The 24,893-nt window shown below is 39.7% G+C and overlaps 1 protein-coding gene and 1 long non-coding RNA gene across 2 annotated transcripts; one reads left to right on the forward strand and one right to left on the reverse strand.

Moving 5' to 3' along the window:
• The first annotated feature begins 786 nt into the window (after positions 1–786).
• On the forward strand, positions 787–20,312 carry LOC121883400. The gene is made up of 2 exons (XR_006092214.1): positions 787–1,018; positions 19,075–20,312. It is a non-coding gene; the product is annotated as an uncharacterized LOC121883400 (long non-coding RNA).
• Positions 20,209–23,050, reverse strand: ndufa4a (NDUFA4 mitochondrial complex associated a). The gene is made up of 4 exons (XM_042391639.1): positions 22,898–23,050; positions 21,131–21,219; positions 20,870–20,930; positions 20,209–20,493 (listed from the first exon to the last, which is right to left on the reverse strand). The coding sequence occupies exons 1-4, from the start codon at positions 22,937–22,939 to the stop codon at positions 20,437–20,439; spliced, it is 249 nt and encodes an 82-aa protein (XP_042247573.1). The 5' UTR covers positions 22,940–23,050; the 3' UTR covers positions 20,209–20,436.
• Between the last annotated feature and the right edge of the window lie 1,843 nt (positions 23,051–24,893).

Here is a 24,893-nt window from a genome sequence, read left to right on the forward strand (position 1 = left end):
GACGTTATTTTAAGTGTGGATGGAGCAGCTACAATGTTAGCATAGCCCTGATCAATCTGAACTCCATTCAGAAAACAAGCATTTTAAAAGATGTTTGCTTGTTGTGGTGCAGACAGATGTGACAAAGGATGAATTCAGGTTTTTTACAAATCAACATCATGATGTAGTTATTTCAGCATCCTTTTGATCCGTTTATTGCCATTAAATCACAGCAAAATCTAAGTTTATTTACACTCAAACCGGCCTTTCTGAACAGAGCTGTTTAGACTGGATGAGGAAACTGCTGTGGTGCTTGATCCTTGTGGTATTTCAATCAAAGCATGTCAGATACATTTTATCAAGACCCCAGGGAACTGTGTTAAAGATGCATAATATGACCCCTTTAAAACTCAGTTTTAAACGTAAATCTTGTGGTTACCAATGTTTTTTTATAATGTTTGTAATTATGACCAAAAAACCTGGTATTTCCAACTTCTAGTTTTCAGTGTCACATTTGTATCAGATGTGCTTGCTAATGTTACATTATCATCTTAACACAACTATGTCAAAACAACCAAAAAACAGAGCAACCTTTTACTCAAAGTTCTAAGTAACAAAATAAGAGAAAAAAGGTCCACAAACATTTTCTACTGCTGCCGATCTCGCTGAGAATCAACACAACCTGCCTGCAGCTCTCTGCAACTTTTAGTGTGTTTAAACTCAGTTTTCTGGTTTGCTGGTTTAGTCATTCCAGTCGGTCTAGTCAATAACCCTCCGTATTAAACTGTGGGTAGCTGTTCCCACCACGAAACTCAATTCTATACAACCTGCTCGGCGATAAATGGTTGAGAGATCAAGCTGAGTAGCTGATGAAGAAAGATGAACATCTAGCGAGCCAAAGATGTACAGACATTTCCTTCTGGAGTTTGCAGACCAAACCAGGGCTGAAATCCAAATAAACATTGGACTTGTATTTGAGAGATGGCAAAAAAAAAGGACTTGGAGGGGATGCCCATGTTGCTCTGAGTCTGCTGGATGTGTAAGTACGAGTTTGCTCTCTTCTTAGCTGTAAGAACATTACAAGTTGATGTAGGCACGTGTAAGTATTGCTGGCACAAATCTAGGTTGCACATTCACTGGTGTGCACGGTGTAATGTTTGATGGTATAAAATCTAAATCTTGGTCGTGACTTTTGACCTCCGCGACTCATTAAAAGTGCTGCTTTCTTTGTAGAGTATAGTATGTATAAATAGATTCACAGTGCTTTGATGAGCACATGCTAATAAGCTCTTTTAGCCTTAAAAGCATAAAAAGTAAGTCAAGCTTGTGTTTTGCTCTCATATATTTGGAGAAAGACAGAGCTGTTTTCTTCCTGAACACATTGTGCTGCTTCACTAATCAAAGACCTTGACTCAAGTCCAGGACATTATCTTCAACCAATTGCATAAAGGCAGGAGAAAGAAGGTAATGGGGTTAGCAATATAAATCAGCGCACAAGAAACTCTATTATTGGTAAAGTAATGGGGACCGACGTTGTTTGTAAGCTTCAGCTGTTTGCTTAATTGCAGATCTACGAGCAACATTGGCTCTCATTTACATATGTAAATTCCAAGCAGGCCAACAGAGCTGTTCTTGGCAATGCTTCTGTTTGCCTGCAGGAGGAAAAAAAAAGGGGCTGTGCAGCAAGAGAAAGGGAGAGAGAGACAGAGAGAGAGAGATAAACAAACAGATGGAAACTAAAATAGAAAACGGAGATGGAAGGGATCGTTTAAGAAGTGATGAGCAGAAACCCAGTGCTGTTGTGAAGAAGTGACAGGATTTGTCACCACAAGACACATTTCACCTAAGCACATAGCAACTGTCCACTCTCTCATGCATATGGCAGCAGTCAGGACAGGTAAATGAACAGACATGTTGCTCTTTCCAGGAGGTTAAACCAGAGATATGCCCCTACAGGTTGTCTGACAGTTGCAAGAGTCCTTAGGGCAGATTCCCCGCTAAGTTCAAGGACTCTCAGACTCACACTGATGTACTCAAATGTGCACAGATGTTGCCGTGCCTGAGACTGTGATCTGCTAGCATTAGTGGCACTGTGTGTTATTAATTCATATAGACAGCTGGGGACAGTAGGAGCAGGTCCCCAGTGCTTTTCCTGCTTCCAGGCAGCATGCCATCAGCTAATATAGATGAGGGCAAGTGTGTGTGTGTGTGTGTGTGTAGGAGAAAGTCGGGTCAGGTAATTGTACGACTGAGAAAGGAGGCACTTGTCTCACAATCCATAAATGAGAAAGCAGATATTTTTTTGCAGTCAGATTATACTTTGATGCTCATTGTTCCAGTGAGACGTTGGTACACAGTGAGTGCACGCCAACATGGGAATACACAGACAGAAAAGAGTTCAAAGTTCAAACTCACCATCTGAAAAAAAACAACAAAAAAAACAAGCTTTGTCTAAATGAATATTTGGCAACATTGTCACAGAAATTAATGCTCATCGTTTTTTTTTTTCTCTCTATCCCTGATTATGAGCAGCAATCTCTATGCCTGATTATATCAATCAGCGACAGAGATGAAAAGTGATGCAACCTATTCCCAGTTCATGAATATACATTAACTCTTCCAATCATTCAGTGTCTGGTTAGGGAAGAAAACTCTGATGTGCAGGAATTTATGAATTTTCTATTTACTGTACAGTCTGATTGAAATATAATGAAAGAAGAACTGGGTGTTTAGCGTTAGCAGTGACCACCGACTGACAGTCCTGACCACCGATACTGACTAATAAACAATTACAACCAATACAAAGAATGTTCTCGGACTTTTCCATTTTAATTCAAAGAGTGTGCATTTGAATAAACTTAGTTAAAGCTAGTAAAGTTGTGAGGGGATGAAACCATATTAAGACCCAAGATAGAAACCATCGGAGAGTGCTTAGTGAAATAATCATGCTGCTACTTGAAGCAGCATCGAGATATGTTGCAGATTTGAGGAATGAAAGCCAGTTACTGATAAACTATTAATGCTATTTGGCAGCAGAGCTGAATGGTGTCTCTGGTCAATGTCTCTCTTTCTCTCCTTCACACACAAGTGCATGTACGCAGACACAAAACGCAGGAGAAATATCAATAAAATTCATGGCCTCGTTGCCACGTATTCCCACTATGCTCTCCTGTTGACAGACTCCTCCTCTCTCCTTCTGCTGATCTTTAGGATGTCCTAATTCATAGATCCTCCTGAGGAACCATCAAAGTGGTACCTACGATATTATATTTATAGTCTTTCTCCATTTTACACGTCTGCGTATGCGCACACACATACATTTACACATTTGGTGCAAGGAATGCCCATAACACAGCCCCATATCTTTTATAATTACTCACCGCCTCCTCTCCTTAACCTAGCTTAAGCTTTTCTGTTTGGACCTCTGTGCAGGGAAATTACTGATGAGTTGGCTACACAGGGACATGGTGGTGTTTAAAGCTCCAAATAAAGTAGCTTCACTATATGTATGCTGAGGGGAAAAAACTAAAGCACATTTTCATCTTGTAGCTCTCAATCTGAAATGGAAAAATCTCTGATTCAGCACCATAGACAGCGACAGTCTGGCCAAATAAGACAAAATAAGAGATAAGATAAGATAAGATCTCCAAAAACATGAAAAAAAGCTATTTTAATGAAATAAACATATACATATAAGTGAATAGTGGAAATATTTGTGCAAAAGAGGTCCAGTAGTGCAGCTCCAGCAGTCATGATGTGTGAACTGTACATATAGAATAAATATATATGTAAATGATATGAATAAAAAGTACAATGTACATGATAATATAATAAAATATACAATGTTGTATGTAATATATGTGCAACATATGCACACTATACAGTAATATTACAATACTGTGAAGCATGCATAATTTGTATGATAGAAATTCAAGAGAATGCTATGATATATATGTATAGCATATAATATAATAATTATCATATATAAGCATAATAATGACAAAATAATAGTAGTGTAGTTCTGTATCTGAATCTGAATCTGAATCAGCTTTATTGGCCAAGTATGTTTGTGAGGAATTTGACTCTGACCTAGTGTGGGGACCTCCTTCGTGAGGTAGTTTATTCATGAACAATTATTATAACACTTTAATTTTCTAAAATTAAAAGCGTAATAAAAACAAAAACAGGATTTTCAAGCCTCTTTCCACTTTCATTTGAATATAAATACAAATACAAATAATTTTTGTACAAATACAGATACAAATACAAATACTGGGCCCTCTGCACATCTCTAGTTCTTACACACCACAAGGTTAAGGGAGATGCACACGGACAGAGAGCCAAAACAAGGACAACAAAACTGAACAAAGATCAATATATATTATATTTCAAGCAAGTAGGTGAAAAAATGAATACATACATACAGAAGCAACATTCAATGTCAATATAAAGGTAAAACCATTTGTAACTTTTTTTATATGTTGATATAAGTACTATAATGCAATGTAAAAATAAAACTATGGTAGAAATGTTACTATTTCTTCCCATAGTAACAATAATTATGGTAATATATAATCAGGGACAAGCTGCAGGTGTGTTGTTTTGGTGCTTGTTACTGTGCAACACTGAGCCAAATACTGGTCTACAGGTATTGTTGTCCACATACAATAGTCACTATCGAGTCCAGAGCTCCAGAGGTTGGAGAGGGTGAAGCGGGGGGCGTTCCGTGTTACACCCCTGGGGTGTGTTTATGTATGTGTGTGTTGTTTCTACAGTTCCTTTTGTACTATCACACAACAGTGGGCACAAATAAGCACCTGAATCGCTCCGTGTTGCTCTAAGGTGGGATTACTGAATAAGCTTCCCATTTGCCACAGTCCACCATAGAGCTGTTGTCAAGGATGCTACTGATCTTGTCCCTCATCATCCTCATCCTCATTGTCCGGTTCAGATATAGCCCTCCTGCCCAGCTTGTTCATGATACCTCCTCCCCCGGCGCACAATTGCAAAAGAACAATTAATATCTCTTTTTTTTTCTCTCTCCATTGTGCATTTTATTGGGTCACAGTTAAGCTACAATGAGCATGTTAGGTTTCTACAGACAAACGTGGGTCTTTGAGCGGCCTACAAAAACACATTCCCTCTCTCCGAATCAATAATCCAATATGTTCAGTCAGAGATAACAGATGATCAGAAGATAGGTACTACGTGGTGCCAAGAGGCGCCTCCATCACGCCTGGCTCACACATTTCAAGTTAAGAGAGGGGCTGCCAAAAAGCATCTCAAGGGACTGCCAATCACCTCTAGTAGTGATGATACGGGAGACAAATGAAGGCAATAACTAGCAATGGGATTAGACCTCTTATAAAAGTGTGAAAGAGGGAGATTTGGGACATTTGTCTCCTCCAGTATCAAATGTGGCAGCACGGTGCGGTGCAGTGACAGTAGCTATGAGAGTGTCAGATTCAGCTGACAGTATCATTGTAGATTTTAGTGTATGTGCCTTCAGTTTAGAGTCAAGTTCTCAAATTATAATAAAATCTAGATTCTATTAATAGTCCAATTACTGTCTATTGAATGTCTGAACATAAAAACATTCCACTGCTTTATCAATCAAAAATATCCAACCATAAATTGCAGTTTCATCATCATGCACCTTTTCTTCTTTGTATCTTTTTCACCCAAATCTTTAACCTAAACTGATGTCCCCATGAATTTACTGTATGCCCACATGAGCCTCTAAAGGTTTATATATATATGTGGCATTGTTGGAAACATCCACCTTTTGTCTCTCAGTTTTATTACACATCTGTCATATTTGAAATGCTCTCGGGTTTTGGAAGCAAACTTTCCCCTCTGATAGTCAGCCTATTTTCACTCGTGTAATTTGTTCTTTCTGTGCTCGCTGTTACCTGCGGGAGAAATCAGATGCTCCAGAGCATCTGTAATAGTACCGTGTGCTCATAGCGGTGTGTTATCACACCTTGAAATAAATACAGTATTTCCACCTCATTTAGTTTCCACTGATTCAGGATGTGGGAGTCTGTCACATATCATTTATTATTGCGTTGAACAGTATCCAAGGTTGCTGAAAACCTTACAGCTAATTAGAAAAGTGAACAAAATTATCAGGAATGTTTTTGAGCTGTTAATTTCCATCCGATACTTGCAATTTATCGCTTTGTGTAGATGCTGCTGTGTGCATTTTCTCCCACACAAACTGTTTATTTTTCTTATGTAGCTATAATTCTGGTTTATAAAGTCTTAAGTGCAATGACAGGCTTTGGAACAAGCAATGAGAAATCTAAATATAGATCTCTATGCAGACTGCATACAAATACTTACTTTCCAGTCCTTGTGCATGGGGCTTTCAGTCATCATGGAAGGAAACCATCCTTATTGGAGCTTAATGTTTCTTATAAAAGACCCGCATGGAGGCTTTGTCAACAAACAACCTGGGTCATCAAACAGAACCCAACTGCACATCTATTAAAGCTAATCATTGTGAGTAGACGGACACCAGGGTCACGGAGAGCTGAGATTATACCCAGCAGGTAGCAAGGGACAAACAACACGTGGCACTGCAGCTAAATATGCAGACAAAAACAAATCAGAAGCCATATTATTATTATTTTTTATACTGATCACTCTTTCATTTCTTTACGTGACCGGTTGATGTTTTCAGATGATGAATTTACATTTGCACAGACAAGTCGTTTACAACCGCGGTGTCGGTGGCAAAGTACATTATGTGCGGACTTATAATATAAATAATAATACAATAAAAATGTAACTACACATCTATTAAGGCTTAATCACTGTGAGTAGATGGACACTGGGGTCCGCAGAGAGAGCAGGTGGCAAGGGACAAACAACATGTGGCGCTGGAGCTAAATATGCAGACAAAAACAAATCAGAAGCAATATTATATTTGTACTGATCACTTTTTTCTTCCCCAATCTCTTTCATCATTTATAACCCTGGCATGGGTGGCGATAATATAAACAATAATAAAATAAAAATGTTCTGTCAATTCTTTTTAATTTTCAGTCGCCACGTGCGAGCAAGTTTGCATTTCACACAATGTTATGAAAGCAATACATAGGACTTCATTTGCATGTTATTTTTGGGTAAGCCTACCACCGACTGCTGTTCCCTTTAAAATTCGTTCTAGATTACAGGAAATATGGAGCAAGCTTTTAAATTGGATTCCTCCTCTTTTGAAGGGAAGTAAACTCTGGGGATGTTATTTACAAAGTAGTAGTAAAGGCCATAAACAAAAGAAGCCTTCAGTACAATACAGTCAAGGTAAAGATGCTAAGTTTGACCAAAGTATCGGTCAGAGATAATAAGCAACATTTCAATAAAAAAAAAAAATCCTGCATCTTGTTTTATTACTTTGTCGCCTAAAATGTCAATGTATGAGTAATGTAACCAATAAAATTTAATTAAGTTAATCTCTTATGGACTTTTAAACCTCATACAGGTCAATACTGTTTGTCTGTGTACAGCAGAGCTCAGAAAGAAGAGAAAATTCAGTTGTTTAATGTGCTGAGATGCAGTTTGGGGTTTTTTTTGTTTTTTTTGCTCAATTGCACCTGTTTCATATTTGCACATTAGCTCATAAACCAGCGGCTACATTAACATTACATTTGAATTTTAAACATATGCATAATGTTGTTTTTCCACCAACAAATACTCTTGTGTTTATGATGGTCTCTGAAATTACAGACCTACTATACAGTACGAGCTGTGTTTTGCCCTTTTGGTTTTATTGTTTGTCTGCACTTTAAAAGAACGTTAAATCTGACATGAATCTGATTAAATGTAACAGTGTGGGTATAATTATGTTATGTGGTAGACAAAAAGCTCTCCGGTAGGCTAATGTGCCTGCGGCTGCTGCTTGCTCGACTTCAGATGGGAGCCAGTAGGCCTAATTGGCTACATACAGCCTAATCAGACTTGCTGGATTGTCTTGCTTAACATTTTATCCCCATCCTTGTATCAATTTTCAACTAAATTAGCCCGGTCTACCAGAGATGTAGCAGAATTAGGCAGGAGAGGGGGGTGGGGGGTGGGAAGAGGAGAGGGTGCTATCACAGCACTTCACAGCAGTATCTGTCACATTGACGGCTGCATTGTGTGTGTTATGACATTCATTCAGAGGCAAAAGAGTAAACACTGAGTCTTTTGTGATGTTATACCTGTCCTGTGTGTGTGTGTGTGTGTGAAAAGTGCACTCGCCTCCTGAATCATTTCAGGGCCGCAGCTGTCATGTTCAGAGAGGTTATACCGCCCCCTGTAGGCCAGGCCCCAATTGTGATACATATTCCTGGGCCGGCCTCAGACATTTCAGGGCCCTTGGTGGTATTTTGCTGTAGGGCCCCTCTCCATGTTGAGTGAGCATTGCAGACTTGCAGACAGTGAAGCATTTTAAATTGTTATGATGGCAAAAACAGCTGCAGCCCTGCATGAGGCCTGAAAAAGGAGGTGATGTCACAGTTCTGATATGAGGAATGAATAAATATTGTACTGTAAACATCATGTGACAACAACGCTACAATTTGTCTGGTAGTGTAATAACGTAGGGATGAAACACATTAGAGCTTTGACAGTCTAGATCCGCTCGGTCAAAGGTGAGTTCAAGGTGAGCTGACTGGAAAAACTGAGTCAGGAAATAAATAGTTGGGATTTGTCTGTTGTGCAGCTTCAGTAGAAGTGAAGAGTGAGCAAATACTGTACTTGTAGGATGGAAAAGTGATGAAACCTAAAGGCCCGGGGTAAAAACACTCACACACACCTTTTATGTTACTTTTAAACGTATACTCAGTCAAACTTCAGACAAACTTCAACCGAACTCCTTTTAAAACAGAGAAACAAGCACTGTGCTGACCTCAAGTTTACAGTTTTTTTCACATATTTCATCCGCTTGTTCAGATATTTTAGCTTTAACTGCAGGGGAGCTTTGGGAAAGGCTTCAAAGCTTCCAAAAATTACCCAGTTTGAGACTATTGGACACAAGTCACATCATGACCAAAGTATTTTATAATGCTTTGAAAATAGCATTTGCATCTCACTTAGAAATTATCCACATTTTATATATATTTTAAATAGACTTACCCTCTTGTCTGACATCCAGACTTATTTGTTTACATAATACAGCTCAGTTATTTTATTCGTGTTACATGTTTTACCTCATGGATGATTTTATTTCTAAATGTCTTTCACCTTCATGGAGGACAGCTCCCCTAAGGGCCCTAGATCTATGCCGCAATCCAGTCCTGACACATCTATATAGACTCTAGCTTTACTACCACTCAGATTTCTCTTTGTGCCGGTACACTAAGTATACAAAGGACTGTAGATATCTTCCAATCTTCCTTAACTTGCAGCCCCTTTTCGCAATTCACATGTGGGTTGTCTTAAAGTATAAAAATCCTCGCCTAATTTGTCCTCTGTTAACATCCATCTGCAGTCTCACCCACGCTCCATTTTTGCTGTCATTGATTTAGTATTGAATTGTAGAACTTAACGCTGAAGACAGCAGCAGCAAAAGCAGCAGCAGCAGTATCACATACAGGCAGTGGAGTAAAATCTGAAGTGATGTGAAACTTAACTACTCCACTTTTTGCAGTAGACACCACCTCAAAAACTCAAGGCCACACTGAGAAAGCTACTGACTGAAGCGCCTAAAAGAAGGAATAAGAGGCTGTGAGCTGTCTGAGCAGCGATGACGAGGAGAGAGGAAAGTTGCCTCGGCTATGGGCAGATGCCGGTTGCAGTGCCAGCTGGTGGGGGGTGGGCCCACCTGTCTCCGACTCTCCCCATCTCCCTCTTCTCTGCTGTGGAGAAAGCGACAGATGGAGTCCGGAGGTTCTGCTCCGGTCCCAGCGCTGCTTCTTCAGTCTGTCCGTCTCTCTTCAGCCCCCTTGCATGAGGGCAGCACGCCAGGGGAACACGGGGACCACGCCCGACCCCAAGCCCTCCATCGCCATGAGGGTCAACCGCTTTACAGAGAGGGGTCACCCTGTTCGCCTTGTTCTCCCACCAAAACTCTGCTGCCTCCCCGTGGATGTGAGCAACAGCTACATCTTCGCTTTGAAGTCGTCCTAAGCTGAGTGGAGGCATTTCTTTACTCAGGCAAAACATGCCCTCTCAAGGTCTCTCAGCTTTGAAATTATCAAGACTGGATGCTTCATGTAAGCGGCTCATTTTTCACTGAGATAGAGAGAGAGAGAGAGAGAGAGAGAGAGGTGCCAAATTGGATATGTTATACATATTGATGTGAAATTGTATTTCGCCTAAGGAGTGCTTTGGATGCACATTGATGCATGTGGACAGCATGATAAGGAGAGAATTGTGATGCATGGTGCGGGTCACAGGGGTCATGTCGAAATCCCAAAGTACTGAAGTCCACCACATGGCGCCTTAGTGACCTTTACGTCACTTGTTTTGTGATAAATCAATGCATGAAGTCTCTTAAGAAGCCCGGAGAGCTCATTAGGGATTCTTTAAGGCCATCCAAACCAGTTGTTCCTCTGGCCCTCCTATTAACCTCCTTCTCATTTGTTTGTAACGATACACACAGTTCTCATTAAAAGAAGCTCATACAAATAAAAAGCTTTTTTTTTCCCCCTTGCTATTTAGAAGAGAGAATTCAAAATGCTGTCCGTATAAAAGTTCCTTCAGACCTCGTTTCTGTTCTCTATTATGTTTCTGCAGATTAATAAATTCTTCCCTGCTTGGGTTTTTTGCCAGAATCAGCCTTGATATTTGTGGGTGTCTGTGTTCATTAACAGTAGAGCTGAATTATGACTAAGGTCCTCTCTACAAGAGCAGCATAACTGGGCTGTTTCTCTTCCCAGCAGCCCAAGCTGCTCCCAGAGGCGCCTTTACAGCACATTAATGGATTCTCTGCTATTCAGGAAGAAAGTTATGGTTGTAGAGAAAGCAATTCCTCTCAGCGTTAAAGAAATCAGACCGAATCCCAAGATAGATATCGATATTTAAATAACAGACCTCTTAGATGTGGTGTTTTACTGTAAAGAATCGACGATGGCCGCCTCCAGGCTGCGGCTTTTAAGAGTGACGGAGTGGACGATTCAAAGACGACACAGAGAGACAAAATTCCTCAACAGCTCTCTGATGAACTGCAGGGCATCATGGGAGGTCGGCAACTGAGCCTAATGGCATTTGTATTCACAGGGGGATACTGACTCAGATGTTTCTTGCATTGGATTTTAGGTCTCTTTAAATGGAAATTAACTGGAGATTTTTCCAACACACAGAAAATGAAATAAGTTTCCCACCGGTCCAAAGCATTCAGCGGTGAAAATATGAAGACTGATGGATCTGTAAAGGCAGTCAGTTGAGCGGTTTGGTATTATCTGGACCGACAAAGCTTCTCAATTATCGCCGAACATGAAATGAATCTAAAGAGACCAATTTTCGCCAAATAATCAAGCCATTATCATTCATGACTCAATCACAGTGGAAATTACCAAGTCTCTGCATGTGCCCAGCAGTGGAAATGAAAAAAAAAAAAAAGAACAGACATGCGAGGAAACAAAGGGATGATAAAGGAGCACAAACCAGTTTGTGGCTCCACTGGGACCAGTGTTCATGTGCGTCACTGGGGTTTGGCAAGATATGGGCACTCCGCCATACCTGAGCTTGATTGAGTGCAAATTAAATCTTGTTTCATCATTTGAATGGAAGACAAAGAATGAGCAAAAAAACGGCCAACAATCTATTTGAAGGCAATATCGGCAAAGAAAATCACATCAGGAGAAGCGTTGAGGGACGACGTTCCCGCTGAGCTGTGTGCAATCAGCGAGTTAAATCTGATGTTTTATCACAAAGACAAAAAAATAACATCCTGTCGTCTCAGATATAAAGTCAATAAAAGTATATTTTAAAGGTTTAGTGACAAATTATACACTAAACACTATGATATGAGATAGCTTAGACTTTTGTGAACTGATGCCTCTAAATGCCGTTAGCTTGAAACAAACTAGTTTGTGCTATATGTCTTTCCGAACAACCACAACAACCGCACATAAGGGCCGGATGGTAAAGCCTGCCTTCATGCAGAACGTCGAGACGCCATAACTGTCCAAATGGGGATAATGGCGCACACTTTTAAATGATCTTTCCACGACTCAAAAAGAATAAAAAGGGTGCCGTGGAGGGGGTTTAGATGCTATTCAACCATCCAACGAACACTTTGGTTGGAGCATAGCAACACCTTGAGATGATCTGGGAAGAGACAAGATTGGATTCATGGGCTGGGAACCAGTTCAAGGTCAAAGGGATGATGGTGGTCATAGAATAATGGAAACATACAGGACTGTCATTTCATCAACACTAATTGACTGTAGGGCAAATGTTGCACATCTGCTTCTAAACCAACATTTTTCAGCCAGAAGTGTTTTGTAGAGACACTTTGACAAGATACTCGGCTGCTGACATGGTTGCAAGAAAAGACTTTCAATGCAGAACGAGAGCCAAACACTCGAAATCCAACTTTTGGTGATGGGATGGTTTAGCTTCCAAATTATTTTTGCTCTTCTTTACACAGACGAAATCTATTAAATGAAATTGTTCTCAACCAGGTTCTGGGCTCCTGTGGGAGAGACTTGTGGCATGGACGCTAGTTTGTCCTAAGAGGCTGTTTTGATATTTGGATGCTGTTTGGATAGTTTATGGTGCGGTTGGCCGTGTGTGGATATTCTGTTTGGATAGCTTGGTGTGGTTGGTGGTGTGTGGATATGCGTGTGGATGGAGTCTGGTTGCTGGTGTCAGCGTGGCTCTAATCAGCTGTTGGCAGGCGGATGAGCGGGCGGTCTCTCCCCGCGGCGGCACCCCGGGTTGAAAGCCGGTTTGAAGTTTAATGATGCCAGCTGCCAGCTCCACCAGGCTGTGAGCGCTAACGAGCTGGCACTGGCGGCGGACAGGGCCGTGGCGGCAGCACCTGGAAATGTAGCACACGTTTCAGAGGGGCGGGGCTCCACCGGGGCTGTTGAGGGGCCTGCTGGAGACCCAGGAAGGCACCGAGAGGCACGCATCTCTTTGAAGAGCGCCCCAATTTCCATATTTCATTACGCGTTGCTGACTGACAAGGCCCAGCCAGATGTTCTATTTTCAGCTATTTAAATTTTGACCTGCTTTCCTATCATGGATGCAGAGGGAAAAAAAACAGATTTCATCAAAACACAGATGCCAAGGATGATGGGAACTTGGATCTGGTGTGTCTGTTAGTTTTTATTACAATTCATGTCTTTACATCCTAATAAAGGAGAATAATCACATTAAATGTTCTTTAACGTACACATTATTTTTTCATTTCAAACATTTGGTTGACAATCTACCCAGACAGGTTCACTGTCTTGCTCAAGGACACTTATACACGACACACTGGTTGTTTCAGGGATCAAACCTGAGACCTTGTATTTATGAGACAGTCTCTCTAACCATCCAGTCAGCCCAACGCTGAATTGGCTGCAAAGTGAGTGATGCATGCTCTGAAACACCACATAAAGCATGCTCGCACAGCTTCTCTGTCCCTGAGATATCGGGGATGATTAATTCCTGTGGTATTCCTGTTGAAATGGCTGTTAAATTGCGTCCCCTCTCAATCCCTCATGCAAAAATACATCGACAACCCTGACCTTTTTGTGCATCTGCTGCAAATGGCACTTTGTCATCCTGAGTGAGAAAGCTCAAGGATCAATGTGATTTTGTTGGAATAAAACTCTCTCGACGAGCTCCCTGGGTGCTGACTTCGTTTATGTGTGTGTGTGTAAGTGTTAGTGTGTTTGTTCAGTTCATGTACGAATGAACCTTTAACGAAGAATCTTTAAACTGAACTGACTTGGTCACTGACTGAATCAGTAGCTTTTAGCAGTGGAGCTTCTCACGCTGATGACTGGGAGTCAATACGTAATTTCCTTGTTAAAAACTTAAAGGGGACGCATCATGTACATTTCCAGGTCTATATTTTTATTCAGGGGCTCTACTGGAATATCTCTGCATGCCCCTCAGTTCAGCCTCTGTCTGAAACAGGCTGTTTTAGCTCCTGTCTCTTTAAGGCCCGCCCTCCCGCTGAGCCCACTCTGTTCTGATTGGTTAGTTTCCAGAAGCTGCTCCTTGGCAGATTCCCGGTGGAGTAGTAGTAGGATTTCACTACTTTTTCTTGTTCATTACTCAAAATAGAAACTTTTCAAGTATATTTGTACATGTTCAAACTGAAATCTGATCTGAAATATGAGCGAACAACCCATGAAACAACCTTAGCAACAAAAACTACCAACAGATGGCCATTTGTGGGCATGCACAAACAATCTGATGTCATCGCAAGGAGGAAGTAGAGGTAACTTTGCAAAGCCTTGATTCACAAAACTCTGGCAGGATTTCTAGGAAGTAGTAACTGTCGCCCACACCACATTTCAAATGATAATTTTAACCCAAACCATGATCTTTCCCTAATCCTAACCAAGTGGTTTTTGTGTCTAAACCTAACCAGACCTTAACCTTAGCGTTGTCACATCATAAAACAGCGAGACAAGAATATTTTGAAGCGGCTCACGAGCGTTTTGCAAATGCAGGGTTACTATCTATGACCCTTTGCAAACAGAGCGTTCAAAGAAGGCTGAAACCCTGGCTTTTGACTTGCAGGGAGCATTTTAACATAAATTCACCTCAAGTTTTGGAACTTCGACCATGTTTAACATAGAGCTCAGACATCAAAATGTTATAAGAATAACAAAAAGCATGATATGTCCCCTTTAAAAGATTGCAAAAGAGTGATAACTCTGTTGTAAATAGTAAATATTTGGCTGCAAAGCAACATAACATTAACAGACTGAACATACTACTGAACTGAAGACAATCAATCAAAAAGTGAACAAACTAAGTAGTCTTCAAACTGAAGTGAACAGCAAAGTGATTCGTCATTTACACCTCTAGTGTGTGTGTGTGCGCGCGTGTGTGTCCATGCATGTATTTCATAAAAGTAAAACAGAAAAAAAAAAAACTCTTGAGACAGAAGGAACGGGGAAGAGAGAGAGAAAAGATAGAAACAGAGATTACGGAAAAAAACAAAGGATGGATGAAACAGAGCACGAACAAGCGAAGAGCAACTCTGAGTTGAACACCAAATGGCAAAAAATGAGAGGCACTCTCTGCGAGAATCAGAGGGAGAAAGGCTTTCACTCATTACTGAACACAGCTCACAGCAGGGGAGGGAAAGCGGTTTATCCCTTCAGTAATAATGCATCTGTGGGTGTGTATGTCTGCGTACGTGTCTGACTCAGTGAAAGTAGAGAGGTAATTGAGAGGTAACTAAGGCATTACAGAGGCAATATTGACACAGAGATAAAAGTGGAAGAAAGCTAGACGCGGTGTTTTTTCTCTTGGGTTTGGAATACTGGTTTATATTTCGGCTTATTTTGTGTGAAATATCTTTAAAATAACAAACTAAAGAGTGAAAGTTTTTATGTGCGGCCACTGCAGACGTGTTTAACTTTTCTATACTGTGTGTGCATGTTAAAGAACATTTATCATCTGCAAATCTGAAGCTGATGAAGAGTGAAAACCGTTAGAGATACCACTTCATAACTGCATCCACTACACAATACGATGACAGCTGGATATGTCAACAGCAAGTTTCTAAATATGTGATTTCTCCAGTTACAACAGTCACACATAGAGCTTCCAAGTGTTATATTGGTATAAAAACAAGTAAATCCATTCAAAATGGAATGAAAAACAAAACATCAATAACGTTAAGAAACATGAAACTAAGAATTAAAACAATTCGTAGTTGAGGAATACATTTTAACACCATTAAAGCTGCAATAATCTTTTTTTTTTTTTTATAAACAATGGAAAAAGTCTTTTCTTTTAATGTTTGCATGTTTTTTTGTTGCCCACGACTTAACTGTTTTAGTGAAGTCTCACCGCTTTCATCAACCAGATGCAGCAGGCAGCTGTTGTCTGAAAAAAAAAAAAACGAAAAAATAAAAAGCTCCTGATAAACCTGCTGTGAGTTACCTGTCCAGACCAGTTAGTGAATAGCTGGTGAACTTAGTGGAGCATTTAGCTGCTAAAGAGCCAGATATTTCCCTCAGGAGTTGGCGAAGAGAAAAATACAGACAAGGGGAGTGAATATTGGACTTTTGTTCATCAGATGGACACAAACACGTCTCCAAATCAATGATAATGTTGCTCCGTGCCTGCTGATGTCTTAACAGGTAACTGTTCTGAAAAAATAAATAAATAACACAAGTTTAAAGCAGTAACATAAGTAAAAAAAGTTAGTAATGTGACTTCTGTGGGGGGGTGTAGTGGAAAATTGCTCAATCACTCAATAAACACACAAAGAAAGCATTGGGGGTTGAAATAGTGTAATCAAATAATACAATCAGAGGTAAAAATGCATCATATTTCTGAGAAAGAGAGAGAGAGAGAGAGAGCACATACCACCTAGAATTACCTTCTCTCTCTCTCTGATGATTTAGCACTCAGCCAGTTCTTAAGTACTCCTGTACAAACTCAAAAATATCCATAGCTAATCCTAAAGATTAGAGAACAACCCTCAGATAGAAACAAGGGTCAAGAGTTCAGCTAGTTTAGGAGTATGATCTCTTGTCAACTATGTTTGCCAGAATAGAACAACACACAGGTGTGGACCAAAGCAGCTTTGGATGACAAAGTGACATCGCTATCACATCAAATTAAAGTACAAACAACACCGTCCACTAAAGGCTCGTCAGATCTACACATTAAAGAGAGACATAGAAATCTACATAATTATCCAACCGGTGGCTCAGACAAAAGTACAACAACATAAACTAACTGTTAAGCAGAAGCTGAATAACTAACATACAGTCAAGTATCTCATTTTACACGGCAAGGAGCTGAGTTTAAAATAGACGCAGCATGTTGATGATGTTAAGCAGGTGCTGAATGACAGACTGATACTAACCATCTAGTTTGAAAACAACATTTGTAATATATATAATATATATACAAGGAATACATCAAATGATAACCACTGTTTAAATCTCTCTCTCAGGGGAAACAAAAAAGCTATGACAGAAAAGAAAAAGAAGAAAAAGGTGCAGGTTGTATTCTTGGCAGTGATGGTTAGAATTTCACCAATGATTAAAAGAAAAAGCGAGTTAAATGTCAACTGTATTTCTGCATAATCTTCACGGCTGAACTTTCCTGATCACGGCGATAAAATTAAAATACTCAAGATAGAGACGGTAAAGAGAGCAGGCGTTGTCTTGCTGCTTCTGCTGCTGCTGCTGCTGCTGCTGACAGACTATACATGGCCAGTATTGCATAAGCTTTGTTTACATTTCAAGTTTCTAGAATAAAAAAAAAAAGAACCTCTTCTGCTTCTGTATATTTCACGGTAATGACAGTAGAACTTCTTGAAAGCAGAAAGGGAATTTTTGTTGAATGACCAAAACAAAAACAAGCTGTGAACGCATCTACAATGACACCGGTGTATTAAGTTTTTCAATCATTCCTTCTCCTGCACACACACAGGCTCTATGAAGATGCTTTAGTAGGGACTTAGTTAGTATGACTGGTGCAGGAGGAGTCTCTGCACCCCCCTCCCTCCCCCTTGCTTCTGGACTACCGGACCTTTGGCATGACCTTTAGAAGACAATTTGCAGCGGCAGCAATCGCCTCGCGCCTCGCCTCACATTATTTTCCCTCATTATTTTTTCAATGTTACCTTTGCAGCGTGGCAGAAAAAGGCTCTGTATTCAACCGAGGGGTCAGGGGTCAGGAGGACGAGGGTAAAGATGCGGGTCAGATTGGCTCTACAGTTGTGTTCAGCCAGCGTCCTCGGAGAATTCACCGCCATGAAGCTATTTGAACTCTGGACCCTCCAGCTGTCTGTCAAACGATGACCCTCGGTGTTGACTGTTATCTGGTTTGACAAATAGAAAAGCTCCTCAGTCAAGAAGAATGGACTGGAAAGTAACTACAAAACCTTATAAGTGCAAAGAAAAACACTATTCTACTATAATACTCCATTTTGATGTGTGGTTTCTAAGATTGTTAGCAACAGTTGGCTCTAAGCAGTGTTGGTCAGTCCACCACTTTGGTCCAGACTGAAATATCTCAACAACTAACGTGATATTTCTTACAGTCATGGTCCCCAGAGGATGAAGTCAACAGACTTCAATGATCCTTCAACTTTTCCTTTAGTGCCATCATGAGTTTGACTTTTGTGGTTTTGAGTGAAATGTCTCAGCAGCTATTGGATTGATTGCTAAAAAATTTGGTACAGACATTCACGTTCCCCTCAGGATGAACTGTAATAACTTTGGTAACCAGTTAGCTTTTGTTTCACGCCATCATCAGGTCAAAGTCTTTATTTGTCCATCACTTTGGTTTATGATAAAATACCTGCAAAACTAATGACATTTCCCATCAGCCGCCTCAACCGTACCATGTGTTTAGAGCTAAATGGCAAGTGTTAGCTTGTTGACATTGTGAGGATGTTGGTATTTAACTGAACCGACTGCGGTGTCTGAGTACAGCCTCACAGAGCTGCTAGCATCGCTGTAGACTCTTATTCTTTCTGGTATTAAACAGTCAGGACAACAGAACTTCTTCATTTTAAGGTTTTTTATTCTTCAAATGTAGCAATACTGACTTACAAAATCATTGGTGCAAAAACTGTTTTTAAAAAATGTAAAGTTTAGAAAGTATATAAAAGCCCTGATTTGTAGGAAGATGTTGACAGTGTTGATCCTCCGTACGTGTAAAGACCCTGATAGTTACCTTTGGGTTGTATTTACCCCCAAAGCAGTTGTTTCTTTTTGCAAACTATACCAGTTGTTTAATGCACTACATTCAAGAAACGTGAAGCGTGACAACATTACTTCACTTTAGATGTTTCAAGATGAAGTATTTTTGCATGGATAATTCAAAACTTCATCCTACACTAATAATCCTGGCCGATAGTTCCTTACTCTATAGTGACATTATATGAAATAAGGCAGAACTAAAGGTTTTTCTTGATTTCAGTGATTCATGCTTGGTTTTTTTTTTCCTTTCTTTCCTCAGCCACTCAGCCTCTGGTGCTTGTTGTCCTCCCACCTGACATGTCGCTTGCCTTCATTTTGCTTCCATTAAGCTGAAAATTACAGGTTATATCAACAAATAAATGAGCTCTGGAAAATACAGGCATTTGTGTGTTATTTCCATTTGAAAGAACTCAATTTGAATTGATAGCAGTTATTTTAAGGAGGGAGAAAAAAAAAAAAAAAAAAGCTTGAGCACTCAACAAGGTGAACCTGCTGAAACAAGTCAAGTGTTGTTCCAAAACGAAACACTGTTACATGCTGTGCCAGACATTAATTTTCATTTGCCAAGGTGAAAGAAAAAAAAAAAGATATTTATATGAGAAAAACTCGAGCCGTGGAGAAGGTGGGTAGATTTAGACGTGGGCTTCTATTCAAATATGAAGGTCTCCTTGACATTTTCTGCACTGCGTTGGCTGCTCATCCTTGTCGCATTTCTCCAAGCTGCAGATGGAATTGCACGACCTGTTGACATTTACAAACTCATCTGGCTGAGAGCGATGGCATTCTATTAGGAGAAACACCTCCGAAAGTCCCGCCACAGAGTCCCGTCTCCACTCTGCGGAGTTCAACACATGAACATGTTATTGCTTTGCACAAACACAAATCGACCTTTGCGGGGAGAGCAAGGAGAGGAGCACGCCGTCTCACTTTCTCCCCTCCTCTAGAAGTCTCTAACTACAGAATGTAAACTTGGATTGAATAGTGGTGAGGTTTAATCAGATCAAACTGGACTGCTGCAGCTGCCACCAGAGGGAGCCCGCTGTTCAAATGTGATCGGGTTAAAGTCTGCTCACCCACCCCCCTCCGCCATACCGATAAGTCTCTGGACAGCAGCCAACAGTAGTGTGGCACATAATTCACCAGCAGCTGTGTTAAAGGCAGGGCGAAGGTGAAATGAGGTGAAGGCAAAGCCAATACAGTTGCAGCAGACATAACAATGACATAACTGTAGACTGACTGACTGTGGAAGGCGGTCTGGGTGATAATGCAGATATGTATGTGTGATATGTGTTTAATACTGACAACTGAAAGCAAATGACAGCAACAAAAAAAAAAAAACACGACCCAAGGTCAAGAACATGGAAAACCACACAATAAATGAGATGAAAACAAGTTATTTTCTCTGTATGGAGGAGAGTACACTCCTTCACTTTATTAACAACCGATCGAAAATGACAAATCAGAGACAAGCTTTCAAAAAAAGCCGATGGGATGCAATGACAGAACTTAAATATGAATCATTGTGCGGATTTAGCTTCTGCATCGTGTCCCTCGGAAGTTCAAACGAGGCTGTGCGGATCAGCTGATCTTTGCGTTTTTTTTGGTCCAGCGGATATGACGTTTAGAAATCAGGACCTTGCTTCTTCAGCTTGCTGTAGTCCATGTTCACTGTGTAAAACTGAGAAAACAAACAAAATCTTAGCACAGATGTTTCACAAAGTAGAGCCACAACAGAACATCACGCCTTCCCCATTTATTAGATGTTCTTGTAATAAAGAAAACTACATGTATCTGAATACTTAAGCAGTTCAGTAGCTAATGACTTTATCAGATTTGTTACTAGCGGTCAACGTTAACCAGATTATGTCACTTGATTAATCTCATTGAAGGAATAATCCGAGGCTCAGCAACGCGTTTGGCAAACATCCATACTATGATCCCTGGACATAAACACCTACCCTGTGTCCATTACAACTTCAGCGCAGAGAAAAACACAATCGAGACTGTAGCTCAACATAAAGTATGATTTCCTGAGCGGTGACGTAGAGGCTCACCTTGTACTGATCGGTCGGGGCCATCTTGTTCCAGGGCTCTGGGTTGTTCTTACGATCCCAGCTGTACAGGAGGAACAAAAATATTTAAGATGAGGCACCGAAAAACTGTGAGACCCATGACATCTTCTCTCATCGTCTCATTAGATGCAGATAACGTGCACCCGACACCCGCTTGCCATTTTGAAAAAGAGCAAAAGTAGAAAGGCAGCAGAATAAACGCTACAAGAAGGTCTTCTGTGTCACGATAACGCGAGATCTTACCAGACATCGGGGTTTTTCAAGCCCAGACGAGCGAGGTACATCATGGACATGGTGGCGCCTCCACCGATGAAGATGAAAAGGGGGATCAGCTGCAAAGAACAGAGGGCAAGGTGAGTTTTTATTAAGTAAAGAGGAACAGCTGACTGGAGATCCAGATCAGTAAACAAAGTGGAACTGCTGACAATTTGTGTATACTGAAAACAGTGTACAGTCAAAACAGCTTGAAAACTGACCGCTGCCTGTAAATGTAACTCAAACATTTTCTCTGTTCACTCTGCATCAAGTTATTATTATCATTTATTGCAACATATGAACAGAACAGTTATACAAACATACAGGTAGACAAAACATTGCATGAATCAAGCATCACAGATATTAAAATAAATGATGCGTCAAATTTAAATATCAAGACAAGCGTACAGACAAAAATAAGACCTGATCTGTAAAACTTCATAGTGAGAGTAAGAAGATGAAAAAAAAGAAAGAAAACAGAACAAATGTTTGGTACACCTTTCAGTACTCTTTGCTTGCGTGAAAAGAAATATGTCATTAGAACAAAGAGACTCACTACATAACCAAGCGTTTGATGCCTTGTGTCAAAATAACAGGAAAATGTCCCTGAAACTAAAGGTGTGTGTGGGGTTGACTTTGACAAGTAAATAAAAACTAAGCTCTTTCCAAATGTTCAAGGTTTTCTCACAAGTAAAGAACAAATAGACCGGGGGATTTCTTCACATTTTCCACAGACGGTGCAGGAGCTGTAGACACCTGTAAATTTAGCTAAAAACACATTAGAGGGATACATCTTGTGTATAAGTTTAAAGTAGCTCTCCTTTCCTTTGTTGGAGACGTAATATTTGTAGGGTAGAAGCCAAGATTTCTTCCAGCAAATATTGTCAAGGCATGACCTCCAAAACAGTGGTGGTACTCAGATCCTTTATGTAAGTAAAAGTTGCAATACAGTAATGTAAAATACTACATTGCAAGTAGTGGTTTGGTCCCTCTGACTGATATATTATTATATATGACATCATTAGATTATTATTACTGAGGCGTCAGTGTATAATCAGCATGTTATTGTATTAGCTGCTAGACGTGTAGCTAGTTTGAACTACTTTATATATATATTGATAAATAGTAGTCAAAGTTGCACTTAAGTCCAATACTTGAGTAAATGTACTTAAATGACTCCTCTGTATCAAATGAACTGTCAGGCCCTTGTGTGCGAAGTTACAGCTGTCATGTGTTGAGATAGGCCTGTTTACACCAATGTCTTAGTAGTTTCACAACTTTTTTTCCCCAGCTAACACCTCTAGACTAGGTTAACTTATTCAAGTCATATTGAAACTAAACAGAAACATCACTCCTGACTCTGGAAAATGTGAAGTTCATGTAACAGTTGAGAAGAATGGTTGACACCCATAAATGCTACTTGCTAACTAGCCAGCTAACCTGCTAACCATTAACGTTAACCAGCTGCCAGTGAAGCCCGTGTCCTCATGTGACTTCAAAAGCATCAACAGTCAAAAGTCTTGGTACAATTTAAGCTACGAGTTATTGACATTGAAAATGTGTGTTAGAGAATAAAAACAAACAGTTGAGCATCTTTACGTTTTTAACCGTATTTCTCAAAGTCAGTGCGGTCAAATTGAGACTCGCTAAAGCTAGCAGCGCTAACTAGTTTAGCCACATCCACAGATGATCCGTATTCACAACAAACCTTTAAATTTTATTATTTTTTTAAATATATAACTAAACTATACTTACAGCTGGGTGGTTTCTCAGCTGTTTGCTGACTGTAGCGAGCATTTTGACTCGTGTGAAGGGTGATTTCTCCCAATTTGTACAGAAATAAACGGATTACCGACGGTCTTGCCAAATACGGTGAGCAACTTAATCTGCGAGATCTGGCGGAAGAAAAAAAGGCCGAGGAAACAGGAATAGGATGCTGCTCAGAGCGCCTGAACAGGGAGGGTCAAAAACACACGATTGTTAATTATTACCGGAGACAAAGAGAGCTTCTGTGATATACAACAAGTCAGAAATATCCAGTAATTAATAAAGATTTGATCAGTCTGTCGCTTCGATATTTGTTTCATCGCAACATTTTATTCCGGCAAAACTGAAATGCTCGATGATAATTATAATAATAGTAGTAATTGACTAGTTTCCCTTTTTGATTTGAATTTTCAAGACTTCTTTGTTTTTATTTATTTAGTTAATCATCTTTGCCACCACATGGCTCGTCTGTGTGATTTGTTGATTGAGTCTCAGTACATTAAATTATTTACATATGTTATGTATTGAAATTTAATTAAAACTTGATATATTGACAGCTGGAATGTGAAGATATACTATAGATATACCTATAAATATATTAAGATATACTAATGCCTTTATATACTGTTATTGTAGCCTTGTTGTTCTTTCAGTCTGTTTTTTTATTTCTTGAGGAATGCAATCAATCAATAAATGTTCCTACTAGAAATTGTGCAATAAGGTCTAAGTATTTTTTAATTATTTTTTAAAACTAGTTTCCTTCTTTTCTTTTTCCTTCTATATCCATGCTTTCCTTTCATTCTTGGCTGTTTTTTTGTTTGTTTGTTTGTTTGTTTGTTTGTTTTCTTTTGTTTGTTTTCTTTTCTTTTATCTCTACTGATTATCTCATCTGCTTGTCTTTTCTATATATTACTTTTCTTCTTTTTATTCAGGATACAATAATTAATTGTGTCAGGATTTATATTATATGTTTCCCGATTTATGTTGTCATGTTTTTTGTAATGTTTTGTAATGACTATTTGTATTATATGCTTGCAATTAAAAAAAAAACTAGTTTCCATCTCAAAAACAAAACCAATCTGTGATCCTTTTTAAAAAAAAAAATAATTTAGTTAACGTGACATATTAAATGTGTATAATGTATCAGGTAATTTAATCCTGTTTTACATAATATGGCTGTATCTGATTATTATATCAAGTTGTAATATTAACTCTACCTCAGTGGCTTTATTCTCAGAGGCAATTAAAATGTCAGCATCAATAACAATAAACAACAGGTCGATTTAAAGTATTTAATGCTGTCTACATGACTGAGGTAACTAAAATACTTTCTTGCTCAAGTCTCTGGCTCCAGTGGGAGCAGGTCTGTACCACAATCTGGCAGCAGGTGGAGCTGTTTCCCTCAATTAGAGGGACAGAAAGCTGCACTCATTTCATCAAAGTCATTTCATCAAAGTCATTTCTTTGTAATGGACGATTCAAAGTTTTTTAAGTTTGTCTTAAAACAACAGTCAGGTGTCTAAATGAGCATTGATTACATTGCCGGCTGAAGTGCTCTCGCTCAATACTGAACAATTCCAAAAACTGTTGTTCCCATTAGTCACTTAGACACTAATAGATGGGTAAATAGGCTCCAGGTTGAAAAATCCCAAAGTTCCCCTTTAATATCTTGTAGCACAGCCTTTGGAGGTAATAACTGCAATCAAGCACTTTCTGTAACTCTGAATAAGGTTTCTCAACGTCTCCACTGGTAGTTCGGCCCACTTTTCTAGAGCAAACTGCTCCAGTTCTCTCAGGTTTAATGGCTGCCATCTCCCAGCTGCAAGTTTCAGCTCTTTCCACAGATGTTCAATAGGATTCAGATCAGGACTCATAGCAGACCACTTCAGAACGGTCCAGTGTTTTCTTCTCATCTGCTCTTGGGGGCTTTTTCAGGGTCATATCCTGCTGGAAGACCCATTGCTGCCTGCTACTGAGACAATGC

Source organism: Thunnus maccoyii, chromosome 18 (genome assembly GCF_910596095.1).
Source record: "Thunnus maccoyii chromosome 18, fThuMac1.1, whole genome shotgun sequence".
NCBI classification, from domain to species: domain Eukaryota; kingdom Metazoa; phylum Chordata; class Actinopteri; order Scombriformes; family Scombridae; genus Thunnus; species Thunnus maccoyii.